Source organism: Epinephelus lanceolatus, chromosome 20, assembly GCF_041903045.1.
Source record: "Epinephelus lanceolatus isolate andai-2023 chromosome 20, ASM4190304v1, whole genome shotgun sequence".
Lineage (NCBI taxonomy): Eukaryota > Metazoa > Chordata > Actinopteri > Perciformes > Serranidae > Epinephelus > Epinephelus lanceolatus.
In genome coordinates, this window is record NC_135753.1 from 22,007,127 (window position 1) to 22,021,799 (window position 14,673).

A 14,673-nucleotide genomic window follows, 5' to 3' on the forward strand; every position below is an offset into this window, starting at 1 on the left:
GTGTCCCAGCTTTGAGGAAGCTCTTTTGCATGCACAGTATGGCCGACTCTGCATGTGCAAATCATATATTCTGGCTGGGGAAAGCTGGGTAATTGCAACGCCCTTTGGATAGCAGATGTGTCTCGGGGTGTAGACACTCTGCTAACAAGATTGCCAAATGTGTGAGAGCATGAATGTGTAATGTGATATGTCTCTGTATTTATTGCTGGCGGTCTCTCCAGTCTTACCGATAATCAATATGTTCCCGCTTTAAGCGTGCACGTAAGCCTCGTGTGTCATTGTGTTTCACATGGACGTCCACTGTGACATTTTGACAGATTAGAGTGGCACTGTTGGGCTGCCAGAAGTCCACCTAAAGGAAGAGAATGAATATATTAGATCAGAGGTTACAGACACACACACACACAGCAGGATTTCATAATGAGGAAAGGAGTGGGTTATTGAGATAAAATCTTCTATCACCGTCATTTTAAATTGCAGTATTAGTGAATAAGAATTACTGCCAGATGGTTGTACGCCTCCGTGAACCAGTGAAGTTGTAGTTACAGTTTACATACACTTCTGCTCAGACTTACATGTACAGTAGCTATGACAGTTCACAATACGTCTATGGATGTTGCTTCCAATAAGCTACATTCTAAAACATGGATGCTTCACACACATCTTCAACCCGGCAGCACAGAAGATCTATACACTCAGCAAAAATTTAAGATCAACAACGAAGATTAATGTCACAAATTCAGTATCTGACCAGATGTCTTCCCTTCTGCTACTGAGTTATGATGCTGAGCTATGGCAGGAAGCGTGTTTTTGCAGACCGTTATGATGTCACACTGAAATTGACTTTTTGGATATAAAATGTCATCACTTCATTATTTTATTCTTGAGACATTTGTTTGAGAGTTTGTCAAAACTAGCATATAAATTCCTGAGTTATGGCCAAAAACATGAGGTAACAGTGACCTTCGGGTCTTCCTTGAGTCCAAGTCGCTGTTTGTGTCAAATTTGAGGAAGTTCCCTCGAGACATTCTTGAGATATCACGTCCAAGAGAATGGCGCGGACAAACGCCACAGCTGTCAACTGAGGCATGAAAATCGTATAAAAATCCAAATTTCTCCACACTGTAGCCCTGATGATTAATTTTCAACATTGCCCTCTAGTTTTGTTTAGTCCATAGGATCCCCCATTAGAGTCAACAAACAAGATTTCACATAAAGACAATGCAACCATTACAACTCACAGCACTTAACATTACAGAAAAAACAGGACGACACTGAAACACACACACAGACAAGACAAGCTCCTGACAATTCAATAATCACAGGATATGAAATATATTCATAACACACTCCAGTGCAAATCATAATTTCACTCTAGTATTCAATACATTAATCAAAATATATCAAAAATTGTGTGTTTCATGCCAGTACTCCCAGTCCACAAACACTCTAAACCCACAAGAGTCAAACTCACATTTGTATTTTGTTTAAAACATAGCCAAACTAGTTTCTGCATCTTTTCAACATCTCTTGTCAAAACAGAAGAAATAAACTTGACTGTTTCCTTGTGTTGTATGTCTAGGGCAGGGGTAAGCAACCCGCAGCTCCAGAGCCACATGTGACTCTTTCTCCCCTGTACAGTGGCTCCCTGTAGATTTTTTAATATTGTAATTTTCATGCATCTTTCTTCTCAGCCTAAAGTGATTTTACATTCTCTGATTGTAAAAATATGTAGCCTATACACAACTAAAAATATTCTTTTACATTTCGTCAACTAAAATGTCATCATACGTCTATGACCTGACACCTTTTACTCTAAATTTTGCCACACCTCAATGGAAATGGTAGTAAGTGAAAACGCACAAGGAAGATAACGTTAATGTTTCAGAGGCTACGCTACAGTAGGCTAACGTTAGCCATTAGCAACTGGATGTTGTGTTGTCATATATAACGTTATAGCCTCTGTTACATTAGAGGCAAACTAAAAATAACTGTCCAGCAGAAGCTCTGCGACCATCTCGTCCCTTTTTAGCTCAGGATGAAGCTGCATCAGTGTTCGCCATCGCTCGAAAGCAGAGCCAATGTTGACCTGAGTTTTGACTTTTGCAGCATCGAGTTCTCTCTTAGTGTTAGCTTTTTCTGCAACATTCTTTCTTTGCCAAATGACTTCCCTGTTGGAGCGGCTGGAGGTGGTTATGTCAGTGGTTACGTCAGTCGAAGGCCTCCACGTGAGGAAGACAGACAGGACGCTTGGGCAATTGGTCGGAGTTTTCTTCGAACCATATGAGAATGGTATAATTATGAGTTTTTATCTCTGGTGGAATTCATTTACATTTTAGTGTACCTTCATCTTATTAATAGTATTTTAACCTAAACAAAGAAAGGCGTAAAATTTCACAGGAAGGTCAGTGTCGCTTCAATAGCACATGGACAGATTTGCTTACTTTCACCGCCAATGCTGCAAAGTTAATGTAGCAAATAATCAAGAATAGCCATCTGCAGAGAAACCACCTTGTGGGAAAATATATTAATAAACTCTCATTTGGAGCCATCAATAATGTTGATAGACTAATTTAGATACCTTCATAATAAGGCTCAAATATGCTTTGCGGCTCTATACAGATTTCTTTTTTCCTTTTTTTATTGGCCAAAAGTGGCTCTTTGGATAGTAAAGGTTGCTGACCCCTGGTCTGGGGAGTAAATTCCGTTCACACACAGCTTGGAACATGGCCGTTGGTTTGATTATGGCCTAATGCACCAAGAGATATTAAAGGGATTTGCTACCATGGTGTAAACAGTATCGCAAATCTACAGTATATTGTCTCATGGTATACTTTATATTGCTATACTGTTATATTAGTTTTATTTATTGTCTGACTTAGGACGTAAGATGCTGCCGTGCCACATGGACTCAGTAGGGATGCACCAATCCAACTTTTAAAAACTGAGTACTAATACCGCTGCTCTCTTTTTCCCTAATCTAAAATGCATACCACACTGTAAGGAAAGACTCATTTCTATGGGAGATAACACGAAGCAAGGGATTACTGTCGCTCTAAAAACTGAGTCTGTGGCCGACTGTGACTAAATAAATGTAAGTGATTGTGGAAACACTGAATTTTGTAATGATGCTGATAAGAATCAGTGTTTTATCTGGGGTGTGTAATGCTTTGGCTGATAGCTGATCCACTTAGTATTGGCTTAGATTAACTAAACTAAACTAAACTAAACTAAACTAAACATGAGGGTTAAAGAGCATAGTTATAGAAAAAAAAAACAGAAGACTTGATTATCTTTTCTGCTGGAAGTTTAAAATAGCTCCAAACATTTGGTGATAATGACCAAATTGTTTTGTTAAGACCTGGACAGTTTAACATTCCTCTACTCTCTACCTTGGAGCGATGGACTAAATCAGGGGAATGTTGATGACTCTACAGTGTTAATGAGGCAAAACATACTCTAACGTGCCCCATTAACAACCTGCAGTGAATGACTCTCCCTCCGCTCCCCTCTCTACCGTTTGACCTCGTATTAGCAACAAAACTCCTGTCTTTCAGCGCCTGTTATCAGGCCGTGATACTCCGGTCTGTTAGCTTTAGCTAAAACAGCTAGCCAACCATATAAACACAGACATCATGTGGTAACAGATAAAATAACAGAGAGAGCTGACCTACGAATGATACACACAGTAGTCACTGCAAAGGGAGCGCTGTATATTCAGTGTTCCTGCAGACATGTGCGAGCGTCCTCAGCTGGCTTTCATTTGTACATAAGGGCAGAGACATGCAGGCTGGCACACATGCTTGTTAATGTGTCAATTGGTTTAATGGTTTACAGAGTGCATACCAGATTAATTTAACTTTGTTTAGAGCCAGGGGCAGAAAATCTTCAGCTGGAATGTTTGGTGCCCTGCAGTATAAACCGCTCTCTGCTGCTGCACTTTTATGGCGTCTCCAAATGGTTAAGTACCCCAAATGTTTCAGCTCTGCTGTTAGCCAAACAAATCCAAAACACAGACGCCTAAAAGGCACTTAAATACCCCCGATCAGATAACGCAACTCCTCGCAAGCATTTCTCTCAATTTAAATTTTACTGTTGTATTTATGAGCCCTAAAGATGCATGCTTTGTCTGCTTTATAAATCTTTTGTCTCCTGATTTTTAATGCGATTCTTCTTTTTTATGTGTGTGTCTGTGTATACAGGGTAGCTATAAATTGAATTTGTGTTTTTTTGGTTGATGTAACACTGGCATGGGCAGAACAAGAAAGGAAAAGTTATAGTTCAATAAAAAGAGCTGACTTTCCTTCAGGCAGACGCGGTGAGGCTGCCGTCAAGTAAAAGAAAACAAGTTGCCAAAGTAAAACACAGTTAGTGAGTATAACCAACATTGGCAGAGTATGTGACAATGGGCCCCTGGGCACCGATATTCAAAAGGCCCCACCGCCTCTCCTACATAAGAGCAAGACACAAAGACTTTGTGCTGGCTTTACCTCTTTTTGTTGCTGTTTTATGTGTCTCTTTGAGGTCATTTTGTGTCTCCTTTGACGTATATTTTTCTCATTGTTTTGTCTTTTTGTAGTTGCTTTGTGTGTCTCTATAGTTCCTTTGCATATCTTTGTTGACATTCTGTGTTTATTTGAAGGTAAATTTGTGACTCTGACATAAATTTGTGTCTTCTTTGTTCATATTGTGTCTTTTTGTAGTCATTTTGTGTTTCTTTGACATATAATTGAGTCTTTTTGTTCATTTTGTATCTTTTTGTGGTCATTTTGCACCTGTGTGATGTATATTTGTAGTTTTTGTTCATTTTGTATCTTTCTGTAGTCATTTTGTGCCTGTGTGATGTATATGTTTGTGTCTTTTTGTAGTCATTTTGTGTTTCTTTAACATATATTTGTCTTTTTTTGTTCATTTTGTGTCATTTTACAGTCATTTTGTGCCTTTGTGATATATATATATTTATGTCTTCTATGTTCATTTTATGTCTTTTTGTAGTCATTTTGTGTTTCTTTGACATTCATTTGTGTCTTTTTTGTTCATTTTGTGTTTCTTTGTAGTTCCTTTGCATCTCTTTGTGGTCATTTTGAGTCTCTTCCTGGTTGATACGTGTTAATTTGAGTGACATTTTTGCAGGTAAAGGACAGGGGTGCCCTGGCACTTTGAGCATCTTGGCCTGTACCCAAGAGGCCCGTTCAGTAATCCATCTGTGATTATCAAAATACCAGCTATTTGACATGCTTCGCAGCCTGATATTGGATGCTTTATTACAAAAAGAATAGTTCAGCATTTTGGGCAATACATTAATTCACTTTCTTGCTGAGATTTAGATGAGAAGATCAATATCACTCTCACGTGTGTACAGTGAATATGAAGCTACAGCCAGCAGCTGGTTAGCTTAGCTTAGCATAAAGACTGGAAACAGCTGTCCTGGCTCTGTCCTACAAGCACCTCTAAAGCCCCCTGATTAACACTTTCTATCTTGTTTGTTTAATCTTTAAAAAAAAGCTGACAAGACCTAAGAGGGTTATGTGCTGGATTATTTCTCAGAGCAGTGACTTCCTGAAGTTTGGTTGTCAACACAAAGTTGCCAGGCGGAGACCCCAGGAAGGTAGTTCCCCTCGTTTCCAGTCCTCAAACAAACCGCTCCTGGCTCCAGCTTCATATTAACTGTATTTATCTAACTCCTGGCAAGAGAGCAAATACTTGTATTTCCTAAAATGTCAAACAACAGTCTGTTTCCCGCCCAACAGCAGGTCACGCAGACTGTGATGATGATGTCATGTGAGACACAAACGCTGAAACTGCTCGACAGATAGTAAATAATGAAATAATTCTTGGGAAGCGATGACAGCAGCCACAGTGATTGATGATAATAGTACATCTGTTTCACAGATTTAATCCCTGGAACGCCTCAAACAAAACTTCTACGGTCCCGGAAAGAGACAGTCACTCATTCTGTGTTATTGCTCCCCTCAAACAACATGGGACCACTAGATTTATATTTATTTCACTTTACAAAACATGATACCAAACATAAAACTCCAGCTTGTGGGGATTTCTTTGACTTATGTAATAATAAATTGAACATGTTGGGGTTTTTGGAGTGTTTGTCAGAAAAAACAAGCAATCTTAAGTCATTACATTGAGTATGAGACCAAATAATCAATCAATAAGAAACTGCAGATTAATTGACACTGATCTTATTAACAGATAATATCTCATGCCCCCTTTCAGGTACGGTCATAAACTTGTTCTCCAGGAGCTAAAGAGGTAATTATTAACTTTTTGTGAAAACCAACATGTAGAAATATCTTATCTTGATGATGCATAGCTTTGGTGAAGGTATTATTTGCTCTACTGGGTGCATTCGGGAGCTGTTGTGTTTCTGCTCTTGGCTGCCCAGAGGTCACCTGTCAGTCACACAGTGCATGCAGGAATGTGAGGTTTACTTTAAACTTGAATTATTGCAGATAGATTCTGTTCTTGCTCAATTATGGTGGCTTTCACAGCTTGTTTTCTGGTGTTGCTGCTTCTGGAAATGCACAGGTGTCAGTTAAATATTTTGTCAGTGAGCCAGCAGCCAAACAAAAATCCTGAATAACTACTCAAATTATTGTTATTCTGTTGATGATGGATCTGATTTTGATTCTCAGTCTGTACTGTACTGTCCAGTGGTTGTTTATTATTTGACCTTAATGCGCAGCCTGAGGCTGAAAGTTTGGCTGTGGTGCTGGAGGCATGGCAGTGTGGCTAAGCTACTGAAAACACAAGTCCACAGCTGTCCAAACAGTAGCTGCCACTGCCTCGGTTGGCCTTGGAGCACCGCGTCCACTGCCCTTACATACATAAAACTCCGGCCAGGTCCTGACCAGGCCTGGCTCTCACTTAGTATTCTTCACCACAAATCATAAACATTTACTGAATCCTCTATTTTGTCCACTTCTGATCATTCCCTGCTCGGAGCTGTATTGGTTCTGGACCACTAAACAAAAGCTTGACCTGAACCCGAACAGATGCCTTTTCATAGCTGCTGGTGCAGCATCTGGCTGCACAAATACAACCCAAGTGGCCCAAAGCGAACTGGAGAAACAGAACACACTGCCACAGGGCTGCAGGCAGATTGAAATCTTTGCAACTCTCTCAAAGAGAATTACCGCCTTGTGATCGTACGCCTCCGCGAACCAGTGATTTTGCAGTTTAAATCCATGTCTGTCTAGACTCATATGAAGCCACGACAGTCAACAATGCTTTAAATATGGATGTTACTGGAAATAAGCTACATATTTAAAACATGGATGCTTCAAACAAATCTTCAATCCTGCAGCACCGCAGATCTATACAATCAGCACCGTTTCAAGATGGACACCCAAGATTAGTGTCACCAATTCAGTATCTGACCAAATGTCTCCCTCTCTAATCCTGAGGTATGATGCTGTTTAATGTCCAGAAAAGTTCTGCAGAACATTATGATGTCACAGTGAAGTTGACCTTTGACCTTTTGGATACAAAATGTCATTGCCTTATCATTATATCCTATTAGATTGTTGTGTGAAATTTTGTTAGAATTAGCATATAAATTCTTGAGTTATGGCAAAAAGCATGTTTTTTGAAGTCACAGTAACCTTTGACAAACAAAATCTATGCAGTTCATTGCTGAGTCCATGTGGACGTTTATGCCAAAATTGAAGTAATTCTCCAAAGGCCTTCTGCAGGTATAGCAGTCACAAGAATTAGATGGACAGATGGTTTCCCCTGCACGGAAGCGCTTAAACCTCTAAAATGCATTAATTGGATTTTGCATATTTAATTCATTTAATTAGGTGTTTTATTATGTCCTCTGCAAGTTTTATTTAAATGGAGCAGTATTTTTTTTAATACTTCATTACAATATTTTTTCAGTTCATTGAATGTTTTTATGCTTTTTGTGTAAATTAAAGCTTCATACATCGACCAACCATGCACAATTACACAAATAAAGAAAGTGTGTGTGTGTGTAATTCCTACCTGTCTAAAACAGTATTTTATTTTGTGTATTTTGCTGTTAGGAAAAAAACTGTTCCATTTCTCAAATTGGTCTCTACCTGCGAAAGTTAATTTCTCCATCTCAAGAATCTGTTCTATAGTTGTTATCCAAGAATTTGGTTTGGGTGTGACTGGATGTTTCCATGCTCCTGACACCTGCTTCATGGCTGCCACACACAGTATGTTAAAAAGGTACACTTCATTCTGTTGAATCTGCCCACATTAATTCACCCCAAGTATGTTTTCTACCTGTAAAGGTTCTTTTAAATAAAATATGAATTGTATTATTTTCTTAACCACTTCCCAACACGGCTTTAACACTGGGCAAAGGAAAATGGTTCGAGTATAGTTTGCTGTTACCCCTCCACATCCTCTCCAGCAGTTAGTTCCCGCTGAGGTTAAAATGACGCAGTAATTTGAAGGAAATTTGTCTGAACATGAACTACATACAAACTCACAAAACAAAAAAAGCTGTCATGGAGCTTTGCCTCTATTTTTCCTATAATTAGTACCAGATTACACAGTTCTTTCAGGGAAACTTCCTGGGAAATGATTAGGAAACAGATCTATAAAATAAAGTGTGAGATGGTAATAAAAGATAAAATGGACTGTGAGAAGCAGTTGCAAGCTCATAAGTGGGCTGTTGAAATCACTGTTTTATTTCAACATAAGATCTAAATTCGGTTTCAAAGCCCCTTCGACACCGCCATGATTACAGCTCTGATGGAGCAATATTGAATTTATTATCTGTTTAGAAAAGTGGTTCCCAACTGGTTCAGCCACGGGATCCAGATTTCTCCTTAGTCATTAGTTCAAGGTCCACGGAGTTTAATATATTCAGTGTCATATTTGTATTTGAACATGTCATTGAACTAGTTTTCTGTCTCTGTCAAGTCCATTGGTCAGTCACTCTACAGCAAGAAACAGCACTTGAAAATAAAAGCTCTAAGCCGTAAATTCACTGTACTTTGAAACAGAGTGTGTTTATTACAAACTTGACATGTTTGCAAGTCACTTGTGGTCCATTTAGAAAGGACCAATGACCCCCTTTTGGACCTCAACCCACCAATAGGGAACCACTGATTTAGTACATTTTAAATCTTAAATCTAAAAACACTGGGATCAGCCTAAAAATTTTTAAAGTTTTTAACTGTCAAATGCAAATTGGTAATTGCTAAAAACCTCTCTGAGAAAAACAGAAAGGACATGACCTCAGTGTCCTCAGTGGTAGCTATGGCCCTTTATTGCCCGCTGTTTTCTTTTATAAAGTATTCCATTAAGGTGTAACACATCATGACTCAGTATTGAAGGTAAGTTAAGGGATTTACCAATAAAATGACTGTATTGTTTCTGTTTTTCAGATACTTCCTGATCAATTTCAGTAAAATGTTCAGTTGAAGATGCAGCATGCCTTTAATAATAGTGACTTGTACAGATTTCTTCGAGTTAATGAAGGTAAATAACCAAAAGTATGTGGATAATATGATACTAAAAGTCTTCTTTGAGGTTTATGTTTTGAACTCAAATCAAAAGAACCATCTCAAGACTTTATAGGGGGCTGCAATTACCGAAATGTAACTCACTGTATATAAAACAATAATGGGAAAGGGAAGGAAACCTGGGTATAACAGAGGAGGAATGGGAGGAGTTATGTGAACTACAGTGGAAAGCTACAAGTTCAGCATCATGGAGAGAGTTTTGTTGGAAAAACCTCATTAGGATCTTTATTCCATCAGTTCAACAGAGTCACTGTATCAACTGTTCAAACTGTTGGAGACAATGTGGGTGCCCCGCTGCCAAACATTATCACATATTCTGGTCTTGTCCATCATTAATTCCTTGCTGGCAAGAGGTTCATTCAGTTTTGCAAAAAGTGGACATTCCATTTAAACTAGAGACTTCGAGACTAGATATTCGGGCTCCTTGCCATTGGACAATGTTACCTCTCATTAAAGATATCTATTTCAGATTCTAAGTGCTGCTAGTAGGAAAGCCATTACTAGAAAGTGGCTGAAGCCAGCAATACCTACAGCTGATGATTGGAGTGACGTTATATATGACGTCTTTAGGATGAAAAGGATTACTTTTTCTATTAGACTGCAACAAGACAAATTTTTCAAAAGATGGGAAAATTGGATGGTGTACATTAAACCAGTTTGTTCTTCATTTGTTTACAGCAAATTTATGTCCCCCTTGTGTTATTTTATTTTATTTTATTTATTTTCTGGTTTTTTTTTACCCCGTTCCCCTTTTAGTTAATCATTTATCTTTATTTTTTCTATATGTTAATATATTTTTTCTTTATATTTCATATTGTTATTTTTATTGTTATTTCAACATTCTGGTTCTATATATTCTCTCCTTTTGTGTATTAGTTTTTCTGTGTTCTGTGTGTGTGTTCATATATTTACATTTACTTTATCGGCCCATTTTGGCCTCTGTATTACACACTGTAACAAACTTTTATGTTACTTTCTGCTGTAACTGTCCTACCGAAGGCCTGGAATGAGGGCTATAATCCCTTTGAGTATGATTAAGCTGTCTGACTGGACCCTGAAATAACTAAATAAAAAGAGAATCTAAAAAAAAAAAGAAAGAAAGTTTGATCCAGTCAGAGGTATTTTTGTTGTTTCTGATCTACTAGTCATTAGTTACTACAGGAAATTGATCACAGCATCACACTAATATTCACAAGCATGCTTTGGTCTTTGATAAGCCTGATTCCTCTGAATGCACCATTCATCTGCAGAGAGATAATAATACTGGAAACACTGATTTTTAGTAAAATCAACTGTGCAATCAATTATTCAAAAGAGTTTTTTGAATATTTGCTGAACAAGAACGCCTATAATTGCATCATGCTTTTTATGCTTTACAAACAATCTTCGCTGTGTATTTGCAAACTGAAACAATATGCAAAGGAAGGTCATCCATGCTCCCGAGGCTGATGGGTAATTACTCCCAAATGAGTTTGGGGAAAAGAGGCGAGGCCTTTCGTGTCCTCCAGGGTTTCCCCTCTAATTGCAGTATCTTTGAACACATGTTCATATAGTTTGTAACTGAAAGGGAGCCAAACATTCAGGCGTCATTATGGAGAAATCTTTTGTATTTCCTCCACATTCTTCTCTTGGGGTTTCTCACTGAAACGAATACAGAGCATCCTATCAACAGTATCTCGCTCTCTCAGACAGGGAATATGTCCTGACTGTGACGGATGACCACACTCGGCTGCCTGTGTCTCTCTGTTTTGCCTATCGATGTCCCCGGTCCTCTGTCACATCATCCTCCCTTTACTGCCAGCGTCACGCCTCACTCTGTCTGTGACTGCTGCTCAAGTGTCATAAAAGAGACCACTGGGGGATCACAGGCTGGTGTGAGCAGAATATTAACAGATGTGACATTTTAATATGGCATTTCAGAGCGAAAACACACACAACAATAAAAGTCAAAACAAATTAGATTTGTAAGTAAAAACATTTCAAATGGCATCTGATGAGGATCACACAGTCGTTAGTATAAGTCAGAATTATGAGCGTGAGTATGTGTGAGGGGAATATAAGACAAAATATGTGCCAACCTTCATGTGTCCCAGAATGTTCTTGAGCACTTGGACCTCCTCGTCATTACTCGGGGTTATCCTGAAGACTTGATCACTGCAAAAACAACACAGCTCTTCTAAGTTTTGGGTTCAAAGCGCCTCTAAGGGGTTTTAACCCTTAAAATTCACCGTATCAGGGCTTGGATCCATTTTCGCTAAATGCCCATCATTTCAAAAACATCTGGGCAACGGAGTCACAGGTAATGCTACCTGCTTTTGTGCTGATTGAAGGTGACACTTCTAATAACAGATGTTTGATGGTGAAATGGGTGGTTCCTCCTTTAGAGTGCTATAGATGACAGGGTCAAAGCCCAGTCAAACAATCTGTGTGAGACATCATTAAAGGATTATATTTCATCGTTTCCAGCTCTGCAGGTAGCACCTGGAACTATTCTTTGGCGGATACAGTAGCAGCAGCAGCTGTTTCACATTTCATACTGTAAATACATCAATCATATACTGATATATGCTGCAGATAGATGTGAAAAACACCTGAACATATGAACGAGTACAGTCGAATGATTTGTTTGACATTGCAACAGGACATCCGTTGGAAATCAGGCTGTTCTTATACACTTTTCCTATGTTTTCCTACAAAAAGCCATGCCCCAAAAGCTGTACATATCCCACGCAGTCATGAGCAAGTAATTTGTGCCTAACCCACGTATTGTGGAAGCCTGCGAACATGTGACCAGTGCACTGATGGAACAAAAAGGAGGGGGTCCCAAGTGGGCAAGTAAGAAGGCAGTTTGGAGCAGCGGATGTGTCAGAAAACACAGGACTTTCCCCACGAGACTGGTGGTCCGAACCGTGTGAACTTTGAGTAAACCCTGAGTCATTTTATGATACGTCATCACCATGTTTGCCTTCCCTAAACCTACCACACTAACTTTAGTTGCCAAAACCTAACTTCTGTAACTTTACATTAAGAATGTAATGGTCATTCGTGTGATGAAAATTTGTAACATATCATACGAACCATTGTCTGTGCATTTTCGTAGGGTATCGTACAAACAATGCTATGAGGATACATTGCTGAAACACTCAAAACGACCTGTTGTATATCAGTTGCTCAACCCATGTTACGTTAAATTTATGGAGCAAACTTTGTTTTTGTCATACGTCTCCACAGGTGAACGAAGAATCCAAAAATGGAGAAGATTCCTGATGAATGTTTAACAACAGCAAAACTATATCAAAACATACATTTACAGACTCACACAATTTGTGCAGCATAATCCAAGTCTCATTTACCCCAGTCAAATGCTCAGTACTTCCCAAACAGACAGACCTTTCTGATGGGGAGCTTAACTGTAATTGAAACATATCTTTGCTCTCTTCAAACTCCATTTACAAAAACAGTGATTTTACCTCACAGAACACAAGAGCTGCTGCTCCATGGCTGCCTCAATCAGAACATGGATACATTTCACTTTTGGTTCAGCTCCCTGTCAAAAAGGGCTGTCTGTTTGGGGGCTACTGAGCATACAGCTGGATAAACTTGGATTATACTGTACGAGTTGTGTGAGACTTTGTAAATGGATGGACATGGACCCCTTTGACCTTAATTCATCAAGAGGGTTCTCTGTTTTTGGATTCTTCGTTCACCAGAGGCAAGTTTTCATCATGAATTTAAGGTATCAAAGGGAAGTAATTGATATTCAAATGATGGTTTGGGTGGTGAAATACTTCTTTAATGTTTGTTTTGGGGGGGGTTTAACACAGAAAAGAAATCATTAGTGAATACAACACTGTCATTTGAAGTCCGAGACACAGCTAAAAGGTGTTTGGTTGATTCAAACCACAGACAACAACCATTCATGTTTATTTTGTCAGACAAGGTGGGGCTTAAAAAAAGCTGTGCTGCATTTAAACATCTGTGGTCAGATTAAAAAAACACTGGTGCACTTTCTGAGTTTAGTACTTCATTCAATTTTGTTAATCGAGAATCAAGAAGAAAATTATGTTAATCAACTGCAGAAAAAGTTAATTAATTTGTTAGAAAATACATTAGTGAAATGAGTGAAAATTAAATATAAAAACCATGATAGACTAATAGTATTATTCACATATTGGTCTTGGCAGATGACTGAAACAACCACGAAAGAAAATAGAGAACCTTGAAAGCCTCTCTAACAGAATCTGCAAACCACATCTTTTATGATAAAACAAAGATGTTCTTTATCCTCATCATGAATCTTTCACAGTGTTGCTCTCACTCTGCAGATCACAGTTCCTGGGGTTGACCTTAAAGCTAACACACCGCCAATAATTCATTAATTACAGACTCAGGGTCTGCCCAGATACCTGTCTGTCTGCCAGGTAGTATATCTGTCCACTTTGATGTCTGATGTTTTTTTAAACCTCTTTCTTTCTCTCCGTGTCTTCCTCTCTCATGTTTCGCTTCTTTCAAAGAGCTTTTTTTTTTTTTTTACAATGTGTCACACAGGAAGTTGGGCCCCCTAAACAAAGGTGGCAGTCGGCCACTCTGAGGTTTTGATGAACAAAAGGGGTCCGGGTGTCCCATGTGAGTGGCCACCCCATTTCAGTGACCACAACACAGTGTCCAAAAACAACCTGTTTCCATGGCAACAGCGAGGATAGAAGATGAACTTCAAAGTGTGCAGGCCAGTAGGTTTTGGAGGTGAGAACATTGTTTGGGAAACTGAATCTAGACCGATCTCAAACCTCAAAAAACAACTTGTACTATAAAATCTCTTCTTTGAAACATCAGAGAATACGTGTTTCCACATCTTCAATCGGTTCTCACTGGTCTAAGCTGGTAAGACCTGTGTTTTTTGTTTCCACCAGTGCATTCAGCACCATGCACACACACACACACACACACACATACAGAGTCTCCAAGTAACTAAAGTGGCACCCCAGAGCTCTACTGTGGTCCAAATTGAACCATTTGTTCATCTTGTTGTGATTCTCAAAGATGACATGCTGTTTTTGTTACAGTGTTGGCCTGGCAAAGGCCTTTTGCTTTGAATCTACCAGCTGCAGGGCTCTCGGAGCTAAAGCTGTCTTTAAGTTGACAGTGTGTTGAT

The 14,673-nt window shown here is 38.9% G+C and overlaps 1 protein-coding gene across 2 annotated transcripts in view; it reads right to left on the reverse strand.

The window, feature by feature from the left end:
• cpa6 (carboxypeptidase A6) overlaps nucleotides 1–14,673 on the reverse strand; it is a 30,142-nt gene that overhangs the window by 14,034 nt on the left and 1,435 nt on the right. For both annotated transcript variants that reach the window (XR_013488265.1, XM_033638487.2), the window contains exons 2-3: nucleotides 11,600–11,675; nucleotides 228–352 (exon numbers count right to left, since the gene is read on the reverse strand). Coding sequence is in view for 1 of the 2 variants with exons in the window: in XM_033638487.2 (XP_033494378.1) it covers nucleotides 228–352; nucleotides 11,600–11,675 (201 nt within the window). In the remaining variant the exon portion in view is untranslated. The remainder of the gene's footprint in view (nucleotides 1–227; nucleotides 353–11,599; nucleotides 11,676–14,673) is intronic.